Source organism: Salmo trutta, chromosome 26, assembly GCF_901001165.1.
Source record: "Salmo trutta chromosome 26, fSalTru1.1, whole genome shotgun sequence".
Lineage (NCBI taxonomy): Eukaryota > Metazoa > Chordata > Actinopteri > Salmoniformes > Salmonidae > Salmo > Salmo trutta.
Genome location: NC_042982.1, coordinates 14594498 through 14612049, shown reverse-complemented (window position 1 = coordinate 14612049; position 17552 = coordinate 14594498). Strand labels below are relative to the sequence as shown.

The following is a 17552-nucleotide window of genomic DNA, read 5'->3' as shown; positions in this document are numbered from 1 at the left end:
CAGGCGCACCGGTTTGTGTCAAAAACTGCAACCCTGCTGGGTTTTTCACATTCAACAGTTTCCCGTGTGTATCAAGACTGGTCCACAACCCAAAGGACATCCAGGCAACTTCACACAACTGTGGGAAGCATTGGAGTCCACTTGGGCCAGTATCCCTGTGGAACGCTTTCGACACCTAGAGTCCATGTCCCGACGTATTGAGGCTGTTCTGAGGGCAAAAGCAGATGGTGTAACTCAATATTAGGAAGGTGTTCTAATTGTTTTGTAAACTCAGTGTTATATCCATTAAACAAAATCTCCACTTCAAAGTGATCACAGTTTTACGCAGACAGTTGGTATTAGTGAATGTCATGGAGAGCAAAAGTTATATAGAGCACATGGCAATGTCAAAATGAGTCCTCACAACTATTTACAGTCCACTCCTAATGAATCCAGGTTCAAAGTTTAAAGTGCACGTTGGAGTGTAATCTGCTCTTCACAAGTCCCACCTCAAATGTAACCATTGTATTTACTCAGATATCTGCATACTCTGTTTTAGAGCAGACATTCACAACAGTCCCAAGTCACTTACTGCACATACTGTACTCACAGGAATCACCTATATCTGTGGGCTGAGTTACGGCCTTTATACCTGAGGGCAGAGAGTGAACTGAACATGTGCAGCAGGGAGGTAGGCCAGTGCTCCGATCCTGACAATATGGAGGTAGGGCCATTTCCTTTAGTGTAGTGGGTGATGTATTTCTCTGCATACAAACGCTACACTCCTCCTCTCTCTCTTCATGAGACCCGGGCCCCCTGCTTTGGGAAAAAGTGAGTGACTGAGTGAGTAACTCCTCACTCACCTAGCCTGTAACTCCAGATGTTCAGTGAAATGATGGAGATATGAGAAAGAGAGAGAAATGAGAATGAGAAACGAGGGAGAGGGGAGCAGAGAAAGGGGGGAGCAGATCAGAGAGCTGTGTGCTGGCAGAGTGTTCCCCAGGACCGGACCTCAAGCATGCCGGCGCAGGGCGGGTAGCTAGGCGGTGTGGGGACCCAGCGGACACCAGCCAGCTGGAGGAGGAACAGAGTGGTATTGTATGGCTGACAGACGCCTCGTTGGAGGAAGCAGGCAGGCCCCGGCAGGAGTGGCCTCATTCTGGGCCCCGCGGGCCCCCGGCACTGACGTACTATACTCCCAGAACTAGGTCAAACATAGAGGAATACTGAAGCACAGGAGAACACTCAACACATCTCAGAGACAAAATGGTGGAGCAACTTGAAAGGTTCAGGCTGGCTCCTCAACCAAGACAGAAAGTGACACAGAGACAGAGAAGCATACTCTGACTATGTAACTGTCTACACATTAAGTGTATGGAGACAAACAGACAGAGACAGACCAGTCCTTAAGAATTAGTCAATTTGGGAGTTGTGATACAGGGCCAGAAATGGTCATTCCGCACACTTATCATATATAATGAACTTATAACACAAGTTATCCAAATATATTCTTTATGTGTGTTACTGTACGCTCTTTTATCTGACTGGGAAAGTGAGGAAGGTGTTCCTCTACCTTCCAGAAGGAGGCAGTGCTCCCATTCAGCAGTAATATACACTGTTTCCAGCATCCATTTTGCTCTCAATTCTCTGCAGTTTCTGAGCAGCAAAATGATAGCAAAGACTACAGTATGAAGATAGGCTAAAACTGCTTCTCCAATAGAAATCTCTGATCACACTTGTAGGTGATGTCATGGCGACGTTGGCTAGCTAAGCTCAGGCGTAGAAACACGTCATCGGGTCAAACGGTCGTCTAGCGCCGAACTGCGCATGTGCAGGACGTCAAATCAAAGGCACTCCTTCAATATCAATCTGTTTTTGACGAAAATTAAAACGTGTCAGTTTGTCACTTTCACAAGGTTGTGCCTTCAGATTTTGAGAAAATTAACAACTTAGAAAGAATTTTTCACTTCTCTCTTACGATGTTGCACCTCTAGGTTTAGAAGCTCTGTGATGATAGCCAACTGTATAAGCACCCGAGTTATGGGAATACCTTGAGACTGATGTGGGCACCAAAATGGCTGCCACACATTGCTTGTGGTTGAGAAGAACTTTGCGTTCTGCAAATGTAAGAAATGGAGACAAATACAATTAATGGTAGGACTGGAGCAAACCTCTGGCTGTAATACTGTATGTGTACACAAACCTAATACATAAACAGCCCTTGAAATTCACCCATGTACGATTCCTAGTACTGTGAGAAACATTTGATACGGAGGCAAAGCATCACAGCCAACCTGAATCAACATGAACGTTTTTGTAACAAAAAAGAGACTTCATCAAATTCAGTCAGTCTTGGTAAATAGTTTATATGTGATTGCTTCTTTATCTTTGCAAATTCTGTATAGAAAACACTTGGTAACGTTTCCAGACATTTAAAGCACGTCTGAGCCTTCAGACAAGACATGACACAGTAATCTACAGCTTTATAAACATTCTCTCCTCCTGTCATCCTGGCATTTCAAGCCCTGTGTCCCGGGCTCACACCCTCTTAACAGCCAGTTCTATGGAACTCTACATATTCACAATTTACTTTAAAACATTGGTGCTGTCTTTGATGTTCCCGTTGTTTATTTAAAATAGCTATCAACATTTAATGCTGTAATATTTGGAAACAGATCTTTTTTTTTGTATTTACATAAGCTTATTGAATGAGTTTCAAATACAATGTATATATTTCTATATGTATGTACTGACCAGAGCCATCTTAATAAAATCTGCTTCAGTCACAACAGAAAAAGTACATGACCCACCCACTGTGAGTACCAGTCCATTCAAAAAAGTATTGTTAGAAAAGGGGGTGGGAGGGGTGGAGCTCTTGTGCCGTGGAGGCTTCCAGTTGCCCCAAAATGGTCGCTCGTACCCTTCGACAGCACAGAGAAACTGAACTGTGTGTGTCTGTTCATGGACTCAACACGCATCCAGCCCACGAGACATAATTGTTCCCTTAAGGTGTCTGTACAGAAAACTGCCCTTGCCAACTGCACCTAATCCACATAAAACAATGTAGAAGAAATGTACTAAAAAAACAAAGTAACTAAAAGGTGTAAGGTGCTTGCAGCACAACATACCTATAGTACATTCAGCACAGGGCAATAGGCTTCAGGCATTCTTTATGGATGGCTATTTTTGGGGTCCTAGAACATCGGTTTCTGTGACTGTCACATTTACTTACCCTTTTCATACAAAACAAAACAACAAAAAAATGTGGCAAATGGTCACATTCCTGTTTAAATTTAAAAAGCCCTGCAGAGCTTCCCAAAATGGATGCCACGAAGGCTATGACAAGTTTTACACTTCTAGTTGGATTACTAGGCCATTATCGGTCATGCTCTCTCTCCTGACAATCCTTTTTCTTAGATCACACATTCCACACACACATGCACATGCACGACTACACACACACACACACATGCACACGTTTGGGATTGCGGGACAGAGACCAGCCTTGGTATGTTAGAAGTGAGGCACAAAATCAACAGACAAGACACAGCTAAAAGACTCACTTTTGGTATGCTTCCAAAAAAGGAATCAAAATGTGATCGATAAGAGATGACGCTCTTGTGGCCTAATAAATATGTCAGGACCTCCCTCCTCCCGGCAACCTTCCACACATATATTAGAGTCAAGGCTTTCTCTTTAAATCCCACATTTAACAGTGCTACAGGCATAACTCGTAACTCCATAGTGCTGTTGTTTTAAAGTCAAAACATGAGGCAGTGATCTAGGATTCTTAGGAAGTGATCTGGGCTTTTGATTGGGCGGGAAGGGGTGGGTAAGGGGCGCAAGGTGGGGTAAAGAGGCAGAGTCTCTCTGCACATTGCAGACAGACAGACGGACGGACAGAAGAGTCGATTGGGAATGTCTTATAACCATTATTCACTAATCTCTAATGGGCAGATCATGCGCTTCAATGGCTATCCAGATGTTTGAGGACCTATTTATCCAAAGAGGCAGTGCTAGTTTAGTTTTGCTTCCCCGTATATTACGTCTCTTGTGGTTCCTTTGTCCTCCTATTTTTCCCTTTTTAAAACTACGTCCTCGTCATCCTTTAGTCGGCGTTTGCAGTCTGTGTGTCGGTCAATTTTAGTTTTTTCCTTAAACCAGAGTAGAGTAAGAGAGACAGAGAGTAGAAAGAGTGCTCCGGCTGCCCCTGTGCACCTCCCCTCACGGCTTGCGACCGGGGGAGGTGGGCGGCAACCCTGGTGCTCAGCCGTCCTCCTCGGGGGTGGAGTCATCTGGAGCGGAGTCGTCAGTGGCGAACTCGTCCGAGGAGCCGCTCTTGTGGATGCGTCCATCGCTGCGCATACTGTGGAAGGTCTTGCGGAAGGCTTCCATCATGGAGTGGGCCAGCTTCTTGGCCTCCAGCTTGCTCTCACACTCCACGGCGTGGCAGTCCATCTGGAAGGTCAGGTCGTCGTTGATTTCCCGGTAGATCCAGGCGAACACATTGGGGCTCGTGCAGTGGTCCGCCGTACAGTAGGCGATGCGCGCCACCTGGTACGTGTCCATGGTGACAGAGGCCTCGCCGCGCCCGTCCAGGTGGTGCAGGCGCACCTGGAAGGGGCGGATCTCCAGGAGGGAGTTGGCAGGGAGGTGCTCTTCCTGGGCCAGCGCACGGCGGTTCCACAGGCCCACCACTGCCGACTCTGTGCAGCCCGACAGGAACTGGGTCCCTGAGATGGTCACCTTGCCCAGGTACGTCACCTGTGGAGAGAACGCAGAGAGAGAGAGGCTGTTAAACATCTGACAGCATCTAGTGGTACGAAACTATGACTACCTATGTGGCTCAACTGGTAAAAGTGTAGGACTTTCAATGCTAAGGTCATGGGTTAAATTCCTGCAGGGATCACATACACACATTATAAGCAATGTACCCTTATGCATTCACTGTACTATAAGTGTCTGCTGAATGGCATATTATATACGTATCAACAAGAAACAAAATATGTACACTCAGAATCATTCAGCCGAGTACTAGTTGCAAATCAATGGTTTTCTATTGGGACACCATTTGTAAGTCATGCTGAGGGACGTGTGTGTTATTTTCCCAGAGGGAAAACACTGTGTGGAGCTGAGAGTCTTCTTACTGCTGCAGCAGCCAGCCAACACTACAGAATACCATAGTAGTGACACACTACATACTGGGAGAGGCTACTACACTGTACTGACAGACTCTACTCTTGAGGGAGAGAGAAAGAGAGAAAGAGAAGTGGGAGCAAGGAGAGGGGACAGTATGAAGGATTGAGGGAGGGAGGGAGGGGGAGAGAGAGGACAGTATAAAGGGTTGAGGGAGGGAGGGAGGGAGGGAGGGAGGGAGGGAGGGAGGGAGGGAGGGAGGGAGGGAGAGGGGACAGTATAAAGGGTTGAGGGAGGGAGGGGAGGGAGGGAGAGTATAAAGGGTGGAGGGAGGGAGGGAGGGAGGGAGGGAGGGAGGGAGGGAGGGAGGGAGGGAGAGGAGACAGTATAAAGGGTTGAGGGAGGGAGGGGAGGGAGGGAGAGTATAAAGGGTGGAGGGAGGGAGGGAGGGAGGGAGGGAGGGAGGGAGGGAGGGAGGGAGGGAGGGAGGGAGGGAGAGGAGACAGTATAAAGGGTTGAGGGGACAGTATAAAGGTTTGAGGGAGGGAGGGAGGGTCGAGGAGAGGGAGTATAAAGGTGTAAACCAGAGGGCTAGAGAAAGGTGAACTGAACACAGCCTAGTTTCTCAGTGGGAGTGGGTCCAGCCCAGGCCTAGGTCCAGCCCAGGCCTTGGTCCAGCAGGCACAATGGCTGACTTGAGAGCTCTCTCTCTCTCTCTCTCTCTCTCTCTCTCTCTCTCTCTCTCTCTCAATTCAATTCAAAGGGCTTTATTCAATTCAAAGGGCTTTATTCAATTCAAAGGGCTTTCAATCTCTCTCTCTACATGGTGCACTTTATGACTTTATAAAAATACACAGAGGAGATGCCTGGTTGGAGTAAAGCACTTGCAGACTTTCTCCTCTCAGTATATGTTTCCAGGGATGGGGGGATAGAGCGATGGAAGGGGGTTGGGGAATACTCTCCAGAGTTCACTCCATGTGGCCTCCTGACTCCATTCCCTCACTTCTTAAGCTGTGTGTGTAACGTATTAAATATCAGCAAGCAGGTCATGAAGAAAAGGAAAAAGTTCAAGACCAATCTCCTTTCCACCTCATTTATCACCTGATTTACTTAACAAAAGGTTCATAGGTGGTATGACATGACATGGCACAAGTGTGTGTGTGGGGGCTTTCCTCTTTGTTCTATTTTTGCACCTCTATGGTTCTCACAAGCAAGGAGGAGGCCAGTGACATCAGAGTAAACACATCAGACCCACCCCTTGATTGGCCAACTCTTGAAGTTTGCAATTTTGCTCAGAACATCTTTTTTTATTTCCATTAAGTGTGTGTACATTATTGCATGTGTACATGGGTTATTGTTTTTCAACTGGAAAAGCTCAGAAATAGCTGGGGTATTTCTTTAAAAGCATAACATTTGACATCAGAATGCATCGTACATCTCTAGACCCTAGAGCAAGCTGGCAAAATGGTGCATCATTAAGGGACACAAAAGTAAAGACACAAAACACACATACTGTACACACAACACTGTGAACAAACAACACCACAGTTACTCTGAAAGATACAGTGCTATCTGATAATATGTCAAGGACAGGGGCACACAGACGTCCAGTAGTATCAATGAAACATTGACACAGACAGGAACTATGAAGGAGACAAGCGGGGAAAAAAATAGAAAATATAACTTCTGTGACTTTTGTCTGGCCGTTTTTTTCTTCCCTCTGGAAGTTTTGTTTAGTCTGTGACCACAAGGTCTATATCTGTACCTCTCTCTCTCAGTCTCTCTCTCCCTCTCACCCTTCATCCCTCCATCCATCCCTCCCGCCCTCTCTCCTTCCTTCCCATTTAGACACTTTTTTCCCAGTCTCAGTCATTCCATCCACAAACTATTATAACCCTGTAGTGGTGAAGCCTGGGAGAACAGAGGACAGAGGAAGGTCTTCAGGCTGGCTGGCTGGTGTGGGAAGCACTAATCCCCACCACATCACACCACAGAGAGCCCAGCCAATAGAGTAACCACAGCCAGAGCCAGAGCAAGCGAAACGGAGCGAGAGGGAGACAGAGCAAGCGAGACGGACGGAGAGAGAGGGAGACAGAGAGGACAGAAAAAAAGAGAAAACAGGCAAGCAAGAGAGAGTGACAGAAACAGAAAGATGAACAGAGAGAGAAAACGAGAGTACAGAGAGAATCCTAGTCACTAGACCCAGCTGCTGCAGTCTCAGCCTTAGCATCAGGCAGCATGGTTGTCATCAAGGGGCGACCGCCACGTTTCTCCCCCGAAGCTTCTCCAGCAGATTCATCATGGTGAAAACCTCTGGAGCACCCCCAGTTGCCAGGCGGTTAGCCAACCGACCACACTGACACCCCGCTCTCAGCCAACTGACATCCACTGACATCCACCCACCAGGATATTCACAGTGGAAATACAGTATAAATCAAGCAATAATTCATTGTTATGGTCTTTTGAGGGAATTATTTCATTTTTCCTTTATTTTTTTATCTACTTAGTAGTTGAGTGCGGGCTGGCAATGATGGCCTGTGGATGGCCTATGTACTGGATACATAGACATCTTACTATTAGACTGCACAAACATTTGGATGAAGGCTTGATGCCAATAACGCATGTTAAAAAGTAATAATTGAAATCTACCTTAGCATTCAAATCCAATCTATGTGTATGTTAGATCTATCTGTCCAACTCAATTCTCTGACACTTTCCCCTCTCACACTGTCCCCCCTGTCCCCTACTGTCCCATCTGTCCCCATGCCAGGAAGGTCGTACTCTGCTCTGTGTCAGGCAGCTCTGGGAGTGGCTTGGGGTCAGCAGGGACAACTGGTCCATTCTAGAGGCCCCTGGTCTACCGGTTGTACTGGGTGACCAGTGAGCTCACCTCACCACACGCATGCACGTACATATGCATAAACACACACGTGGGCGTACACACAAACACACATGCATACACACACACGTGCTCACACACGTGTGCACACACACACATACACTACACGGTATGGGAGGTGTTTGGGGTTGCTACAAGGGAACAGAGGCCGCCTCTATTCCTCCGAGGCTGGTGCTCCACAAAGAGTCCCTCATTCCTCAGTCTCACTCACTGGTCTCTGCAGTATTTCTGTCCTCAAAGCCCCTCATTGACAGCAATTCTCTTTGGTCTGTGTAATATCACACAGACTAAACATGTTTGCTCTAATACGACTGAAGGGAAAAGGGGCAGGGAGGAGAAGGGCTAGGTAGGTAGGTAGGTAGGTAGGTAGGTAGGTAGGTAGGTAGGTGGGTAGGTAGGTAGGTAGGTTGGTATGTTGGGGTAGGCAGGAATCAGTGCAGTGAGGATGTACAGCTATAATTATTATTATACATACTGTAGTGAAAGGATGGGGAAACTCTACCAGTCTCCTTTTACATGTCTTGGAGGCTCAGTCAGGAGAAGACATTCAGACAGAAACAATCCACCTCTTTCCAGAGACCTTATTAGGGTGTTTTCACATATAATGCTATTAAAAAAAAACGATGTCAGTCCTCGTTAAAGTGAACTCCGGGGTAAAAAAAGCAAAGTAACTCAGTTCTCTTTGGATTCACACTGCCCTTGCCTTTATTTTTTTTATTTTTTTATTTATTTCACCTTTATTTAACCAGGTAGGCCAGTTGAGAACAAGTTCTCATTTACAACTGCGACCTGGCCAAGATAAAGCAAAGCAGAGCGACACTGTAACGCCCTGGCCATAGAGAGGGGTTTTTGTTCTTTATTTTGGTTAGGCCAGGGTGTTACATTGGGTGGGCGTTCTATGTTCATTTTTCTATGTTTTTGTATTTCTTTGTTTTGGGCCGTGTGTGGCTCCCAATCAGGCACAGCTGTAGTTCGTTGTTGCTGATTGGGAGTCACACATAAGGAGCCTGTTTTTCCTTTGGGTTTTGTGGGGGATTGTTTCTGTTTCTGTTTAGTGTTTTGCACCTGACAGGACTGTTTGGTTGTCGGTTTTCTTGTTTTGTGTAGTGTTCTTTAGTAAATTAAACTTCAATGATGAACACTAACTCCGCTGCGTATTGGTCCACTTTTTCAGACGATGACTTCTCTGTTTCGTCTGATGACGAAGACAGCCGTTACAGAATTACCCACCAAAAACGGACCAAGCAGCGCAGGAAGGAGAGGCACCAGGAGAAGGGAAGTAATATGGACTCATGGACTTTGGAGGAGATGGAGAGGTGCGTTCAGGATTCCTGGAGATGGGAGGAATTGCTCGACGGAGGTGGACCGTGGGCTCAGGCTGGGGAGTATCGCCGCCCGCAGTGGGAGATCGAGGCGGCGATAGCTGAGAGGCGCTGGTACGAAGCGAGGGAGCGCAACAGGCACGAGAGGGGGCACACGGGGAGTGTGGCGGAGCCAGGAAGGAATTCTGGGCCAACTGCCCGTGCTTACAGGAGGCAGCGCAGTACTGGTCAGGCACCGTGTTATGCGGTAAAGCGCACGGTGTCCCCAGTACGCGTTGATAGCCCGGAGCGCTACATGCCAGCCCCCCGCAAGTGCCATGCGAGAGCAGGCATCGAGCCAGGACGGATTGTGCCAGCTCAGCCTGTCTGGTCTCCAGTGCTCCGTTTCGGTCCAGGCTATCCTGCGCCGGCTCTGCGCACTGTGTCTCCAGGGCGCTGGGAGGGCTCAGTTTGCCCAATGCCTGCCTCCGCCCGTGCCGGGCAAAAGTGGGCATTCAGCCTGGAGTTTGGGTGGCAAGCCTACGCACCAGAACTCCAGTGCTCCCCCACAGCCTGGTTTATCCTGTGCCTCCTCCCAGGACCAGGCCTCCTGTGGGTCTCTCCAGCCTGGTCTATCCTGTACCTCCTCCCAGGACCAGGCCTCCTGTGGGTCTCCCCAGCCTGGTGAGTCCAGTGCATGCGCCCAGAGCCAGGCCTCCTTCATGTCTCCCCAGCCTGGTGAGTCCTGGGCCAGAGCCGCCAGAGCCGCCTGCCAGTCCGGAGCCGCCAGAGCCGCCCGCCAGTCCGAAGCCGCCAGAGCCGCCCGCCAGTCCGGAGCCGCCAGAGCCGCCCGCCTGTCCGGAGCCGCCCGCCTGTCCGGAGCCGCCAGAGCCGCCCGCCTGTCCAGAGCCGCCCGCCTGTCCGGAGCCGCCAGAGCCGCCCGCCAGCCTGGTGAGTCCTGTGCCTGCGCCCAGGGCCAGGCCTCCTTCATGTCTCCCCAGCCTGGTGACTCCTGTGCCTGTGCCCAGGGCCAGGCTTCCTTCATGTCTCCCCAGCCTGGTGAATCCTGGGCCAGAGCCGCCCGCCAGCCTGGAGCCGCCAGGGTCGCCCGCCAGCCGGGCGCAGCCAGGGTCGCCCTCCAGCCGGGCGCAGCCAGAATCGCCCGCCAGGCGGGCACAGTCAGGGTCGCCCACCAGTCCTCCGGCTCGGCCAGGGGCGCCACCTAAGTGGGCAACGTCGAGGCTGGAGCGGAGGCCACGTCCCGCACCTGAGCCGCCGCCGTAAGAAGGCCTACCCGGACCCTCCCCTTCAGAGTCAGGTTTTGCGGCCGGAGTCCGCACCTTTGGGGGGGAGTACTGTAACGCCCTGGCCATGAGAGGGGTTTTTGTTCTTTATTTTGGTTAGGCCAGGGTGTTACATTGGGTGGGCGTTCTATGTTCATTTTTCTATGTTTTTGTATTTCTTTGTTTTGGGCCGTGTGTGGCTCCCAATCAGGCACAGCTGTAGTTCGTTGTTGCTGATTGGGAGTCACACATAAGGAGCCTGTTTTTCCTTTGGGTTTTGTGGGGGATTGTTTCTGTTTCTGTTTAGTGTTTTGCACCTGACAGGACTGTTTGGCTGTCGGTTTTCTTGTTTTGTGTAGTGTTCTTTAGTAAATTAAACTTCAATGATGAACACTAACTCCGCTGCGTATTGCTCCACTTTCTCAGACGATGACTTCTCTGTTTCGTCTGACGACGAAGACAGCCGTTACAGACACAAACAACACAGAGTTACACTTGGGATAAACAAACATACAGTCAATAACACAATAGAAAAAAATCTATATACAGTGTGTGCAAATGCAGTAAGATTTGGAAGGTAAGGCAATAAATAGGCCATAGAGGCGAAATAACTACAATTTAGCAGTTAAACACTGGAGTGATAGTTGTGCAGAAGATGAATGTGCAAGTAGAGATACTGGGGTGCAAAGGAGCAACAAAATAAATAACAATATGGGGATGAGGTAGTTGGGTGGGCTATTTACAGATGGGCTGTGTACAGGTGCAATGATCGGTAAGCTGCTCTGACAGCTAATGCTTAAATTTAGTGAGGGAGATATAAGACTCCAGCTTTAGTGATTTTTGCAATTCGTTCCAGTCATTGGCAGCGGAGAACTGGAAGGAAAGGCGCCCAAAGGAGGAGTTTGCTTTGGGGATGACCAGTGAAATATACCTGCTGGAGCACGTGCTACAGGTGGGTGCTGCTATGGTGACCAGTGAGCTGAGATAAGGCGGGGCTTTACCTAGCAAAGACTTATAGATGACCTGGAGCCAGTGGGTTTGGCGACGAATAGGAAGCCAGGCCCAGCCAATGTGAGCATACAGGTCGCAGTGGTGGGTAGTATATGGGGCTTTGGTAACAAAGTGGATGGCACTGTGATAGACTACATTCAATTTGCTGAGTAGAGTGTTGGAGGCTATTTTGTAAATGACATCGCCGAAGTCAAGGATCAGTAGCATAGCCAGTTTTACGAGGGTATGTTTGGCAGGATGAGTGAAGGAGGCTTTGTTGGCATATAGGAAGCCGATTCTAGATTTAATTTTGGATTGGAGATGCTTAATGTGAGTCTGGAAGGAGAGTTTACAGTCTAACCAGACACCTAGGTATTTGTAGTTGTCCACATATTCTAAGTCAGAACCGTCCAGAGTAGTGATCCTAGATGAGCGGGCGGGTGGGGGCAGCGATCGGTTGAAGAGCATGCATTTAGTTTTACTTGCAATTAAGAGCAGTTGGAGCCTACGGAAGGAGTGTTGTATGGCATTGAAGCTCGTCTGGAGGTTTGTTAACACAGTGACCAAAGAAAGGCCAAAAGTATACAGAATGGTGTCGTCTGCGTAGAGGTGGATCAGAGAATCACCAGTAGCAAGAGCGACATCATTGATGGATACAGAGAAAAGAGTCTGCCCAAGAATTGAACCCTGTGGCACCCCCATAGAGATTGCCAGAGGTCCGGACAACAGGCCCTCCGATTTGACACACTGAACTCTATCTGAGAAGTAGTTGGTGAAACAGGCGAGGCAGTCATTTGAGAAACCAAGGCTGTTGAGTCTGCCGATAAGAATGCAGTGATTGACAGAGTCGAAAGCCTTGGCCAGGTCGATGAAGATGGCTGCATTGTATTGTATTTTATCGATGGCGGTTATGATATCGTTTAGGACCTTGAGCGTGGCTGAGGTGCACCCATGACCCACTCAGAAACCAGATTGCATAGTGGAGAAGGTTCGGTGGGATTTGAAATGGTCGGTGAACTGTTTGTTAACTTGGTTTTCAAAGACTTTAGAAAGGCAGGGTATTATAGATATAGGTCTGTAACAGTTTGGGTCTAGAGTGTCTCCCCCTGTGAAGAGGGGGATGACCGCGGCAGCTTTCCAATCTTTGAGAATCTTAGACAATACGAAAGAGAGGTTGAACAGGCTAGTAATAGGGGTTGCAACAATTGTGGCAGATCATTTTAGAAAGAGAGGGTCCACATTGCCTAGCCCAGCTGATTTGTAGGGGTCCAGATTTTGCAGCTCTTTCAGAACATCAGCTATCTGGATTTGGGTGAAGGAGAAATGGTGGGGGCTTTGGCGGGTTGCTGTGGAGGGTGCCAGGCAGCTGACTGGGTAAGGGGTAGCCAGGTGGAAAGCATGGCCAGCCGTAGAGAAATGCTTATTGAAATTCTCAATTATAGTAGATTTATCGGTGGTAACAGTGTTTCCTAGCCTCAGAGCAGTGGGCAGCTGGGAGGAGGTGCTTTTATTCTCCATGGACTTTACAGTGTCCCAGAACTTTTTTGAGTTTGTACTACAGGATGCATTGAGGGCATCTAACTTAGATTGTAGGTTAAGCATATCCCAGTTTAGGTCACCTAACAGTACAAACTCTGAAGATAAATGGGGGGCAATTAATACACATATGGTGTCCAGGGCACAGCTGGGGACTAAGGGGGGTCTATAAAAGGCAGCAACAGTGAGAGACTTATTTCTGGAAAGGTGGATTTTTAAAAGTAGAAGCTCGAACTGTTTGGGCACAGACCTGGATAGCATGACAGAGGACTCAACTATTTTGCCAGTTCACTTCAACTATTTTGTGAACCGAGTCCTCTTTGCATTCACATTGCTATGTTTAGAAAGAAACCAAGATCTTTTTCCAACATGCACTCTGGGTATTTACAAAGTGCAGGACTCGTCATTCAATCAGAATGTGTTATCGCAAAGCTAGATATACCTCCAGTACTTACATTTTGGAAGCTAATTGATTGTCTTTAGTTAAAATATGAGACATAATAATTGTAATCAGAAGGTACTATTAACATGTACATTTGATTGGTAACAGAATAAATAGCAATAGAATAACTGCAGAATAAATCACGCTGTAATTGAACCTTCTACCCCCAAAGGTAGGCTACTGCCCCTTTAAGAGATAGAATAGATGTTGTACCCTACGTTGTGATGTCACCAAATCTGTTGTCATCACACACTATTCAAACCCCACTAACAATAAACAGCTTATTGAGCTCTCTTGGCCTATAGATCACATATTGCAAACAAATAAACTGAAGTAAAAACTCCACACATTTTGGAATTTCTGTGCAGTCCTTGACAATCGCTAATCAATATCCAAAAACTGCACACTGTTTCTTGTTGTTATGAACCTGCACATCATCATCTTCTCTCTTTTGTGGCACAAATGTGAGGGGTTATGGCAAGGGACACATTGTTGCAGTAGTCTAGTGTGAGGGGTTATGGCAGGAGAAACAGGGTTGCAGTAGTCTAGTGTGAGGGGTTATGTCAGTAGTCTAGTGTGAGGGGTTATGGCAGGAGAAACAGGGTTGCAGTAGTCTAGTGTGAGGGGTTATGTCAGGGGAAACAGTGTTGCAGTAGTCTAGTGTGAGGGGTTATGTCAGTAGTCTAGTGTGAAGGGTTATGGCAAGGGAAACTGTATTACAGTAGTCTAGTGTGAGGGGTTATGTCAGTAGTCTAGTGTGAGGGGTTATGGCAGGGGAAACAGTGTTGCAGTAGTCTAGTGTGAGGGGTTATGTCAGTAGTCTAGTGTGAGGGGTTATGGCAGGGGAAACAGTATTACAGTAGTCTAGTGTGAGGGGTTATGTCAGAGGAAACAGTGTTACAGTAGTCTAGTGTGAGGGGTTATGTCAGAGGAAACAGTATTACAGTAGTCTAGTGTGAGGGGTTATGTCAGTAGTCTAGTGTGAGGGGTTATGTCAGGGGAAACAGTGTTGCAGTAGTCTAGTGTGAGGGGTTATGTCAGTAGTCTAGTGTGAGGGGTTATGTCAGTAGTCTAGTGTGAGGGGTTATGTCAGTAGTCTAGTGTGAGGGGTTATGTCAGTAGTCTAGTGTGAGGGGTTATGTCAGTAGTCTAGTGTGAGGGGTTATGGAAGGGAAAACAGTGCTGCAGTAGTCTAGTGTGAGGGGTTATGGCAGGGGAAACAGTGTTGCAGTAGTCTAGTGTGAGGGGTTATGTCAGTAGTCTAGTGTGAGGGGTTATGGCAGGAGAAATAGTGTTACAGTAGTCTAGTGTGAGGGGTTATGTCAGTAGTCTAGTGTGAGGGGTTATGGCAGGGGAAAGAGTGTTGCAGTAGTCTAGTGTGAGGGGTTATGTCAGTAGTCTAGTGTGAGGGGTTATGTCAGTAGTCTAGTGTGAGGGGTTATGGCAGGGGAAACAGTGGTGCAGTAGTCTAGTGTGAGGGGCTATGGCAGTGGAAACAGTGGTGCAGTAGTCTAGTGTGAGGGGTTATGTCAGTAGTCTAGTGTGAGGGGTTATGTCAGTAGTCTAGTGTGAGGGGTTATGTCAGAGGAAACAGTGTTACAGTAGTCTAGTGTGAGGGGTTATGTCAGAGGAAACAGCATTACAGTAGTCTAGTGTGAGGGGTTATGTCAGAGGAAACAGTATTACAGTAGTCTAGTGTGAGGGGTTATGTCAGAGGAAACAGTATTACAGTAGTCTAGTGTGAGGGGTTATGTCAGAGGAAACAGTGTTGCAGTAGTCTAGTGTGAGGGGTTATGTCAGTAGTCTAGTGTGAGGGGTTATGTCAGTAGTCTAGTGTGAGGGGTTATGTCAGTAGTCTAGTGTGAGGGGTTATGGCAGTAGTCTAGTGTGAGGGGTTATGGCAGTAGTCTAGTGTGAGGGGTTATGTCAGTAGTCTAGTGTGAGGGGTTATGTCAGTAGTCTAGTGTGAGGGGTTATGTCAGTAGTCTAGTGTGAGGGGTTATGTCAGTAGTCTAGTGTGAGGGTTATGTCAGTAGTCTAGTGTGAGGTGTTATGGAAGGGAAAACAGTGTTGCAGTAGTCTAGTGTGAGGGGTTATGGAAGGGAAAACAGCGTTGCAGTAGTCTAGTGTGTGGTGCGGGAATAATGACAGGCGAACCTGGGGAGCTTTACGTTCACATTGTCCTAAAAAAAAGGAACCGGACGACGGAATTCAAGCAAACCAAACTCAGACCACCTCTCTAGATGGTCTCAGTTCGGTTCACTTCGGGGGCTCTTTTGTGGGTTCCTTTGGAGTGTTCACACTGCAACAAAGAAAAATTGTCTGGAAGGATCCAAGTGTTAAAACATCCTTAGAGACTCTGTAGAGGGGGACAACTATGCAGAGGAATTGAGGAACTGGGGATTGATAATCTTATATAGATTAAATTAGCCTGGGTGCCAGTCTGTTTCTGCTCAAGGTACGTCAGTCACAGGTACGTACTGTATGTGAAGTTTGTACAGCTGGGTTTGTCAGGGCTATAGTATCAGAGTGTGTGTGTGTATGTTTCAGTCAGAGACAAAGGTCATTTTAAACTGACTCATGAACAGAATCTCACTGTGCATTTGTGACCTCACCATGACAACTTTACAGCAGTCTGTGTTCATGTCTGGTGTAAACGTTTGAAAACAGGAAATGCTTCCTCTCCTTTTCTCCTCTGATGATTTACAAGGATGAAATAATGAGGGGGTGACAGTCCTCATCTGGGAAACTGGAATGTTAGAACATTTGTGTGTGTGTGTGTGTGTGTGTGTGTGTGTGTGTGTGTGTGTGTGTGTGTGTGTGTGTGTGTGTGTGTGTGTGTGAAAGCCCAGCCCATCTGAAGGTGGGTCTGATACCTTCCTGTATACTTGGATACACACACGAATGCACCCGTATGCACACACACACACTCACATACAACATAAACACACGCATCAACACACACACATCAGTGCTCAAAGGAATCTCACAGGCAAACACCAGAAAGCAGGTGGGTAGGGGTTTCACATGGGTCTAATCTATTAATCATACAGACAGTTAGTTATCTACCATGATGCACTCCTCCTCAGGAGAGAGGCTCGGAAACTCCTCATAGACCCCATAGACAGACCATGGGCGGTATACCATATACCCATGGGCGGTATACCCATGGGCGGTATACCATATATACTGTATACCGGGGTATTTGGAAATAGCCACGGGATGGTTTTTCAATCCTGTCAATACTATTTAAGTTTTTTTTATACTTTTGAATATTTGTAGCTACTTGTAAAAACATGCAGTCAATTTGCACAATAAATTAGGAGATAAAGAAGATTGCGTTCTTCATTTCACCTGACAGATAATTTTTCATTATGAAGCTTGCCAGTAGTCCCCAGTCACGTGGTGTTTGTTTACAAGTGCACAATGACAAGAGACAAGAGACCGGAGCCTTGTGAGTCAATCAGTGTTGTGCAGCACGGGACAGCTGATGTAGTTAAAGTATGGAATTCACAAATAAATGTTTGCCTGCTAGATATCTTATAACTATTAAGTTAAATGTCTAAAATGTGCTAAATGCTCTGCAGTTGTGCATTTGGTTTACTAATTTAGTAGCTACTATATCTAGCTAGATGTTAGCTTCTTCCAAAATCAAGCTTTGCTTAGTAACAGCAGATAATTCCCTCCTGGATCAAGAGCTTTGCTGTCTAATATTTGTTTTGTGCTTGTAAAAAACTGTGAGTAGCATTTTTCAGTTACTTGTATAACTTTATGAGCTGGGACGTCTGTCCTGCAAATAGTTTAAGTCAGAGACAGTATAAAATGTTCGCAATGTGCTTGTTAGCATTTAGTTAGCATTCTCTGTGGGATTTTACATGTTCTTGATAGCATTGCTAACCTACGGATTACAGAGGCTCAGGGGGGTTTGAAAATAGTGGCCCTTGTGTTCAATGCCATTATTACCGAATATCCCGGAATGGTACAAG

At 47.2% G+C, this 17552-nt stretch overlaps 1 protein-coding gene across 1 annotated transcript in view; it reads right to left on the bottom strand.

Annotated features, from left to right (window-relative positions):
* Window positions 1-2325: 2325 nt before the first annotated feature.
* LOC115163216 (PTB-containing, cubilin and LRP1-interacting protein) overlaps window positions 2326-17552 on the bottom strand; it is a 47152-nt gene continuing 31925 nt past the window's right edge. The window contains exon 3 of the mRNA XM_029714914.1: window positions 2326-4743. Within this exon, the coding sequence (XP_029570774.1) occupies window positions 4246-4743 (498 nt within the window). The 3' untranslated portion in view covers window positions 2326-4245. The remainder of the gene's footprint in view (window positions 4744-17552) is intronic.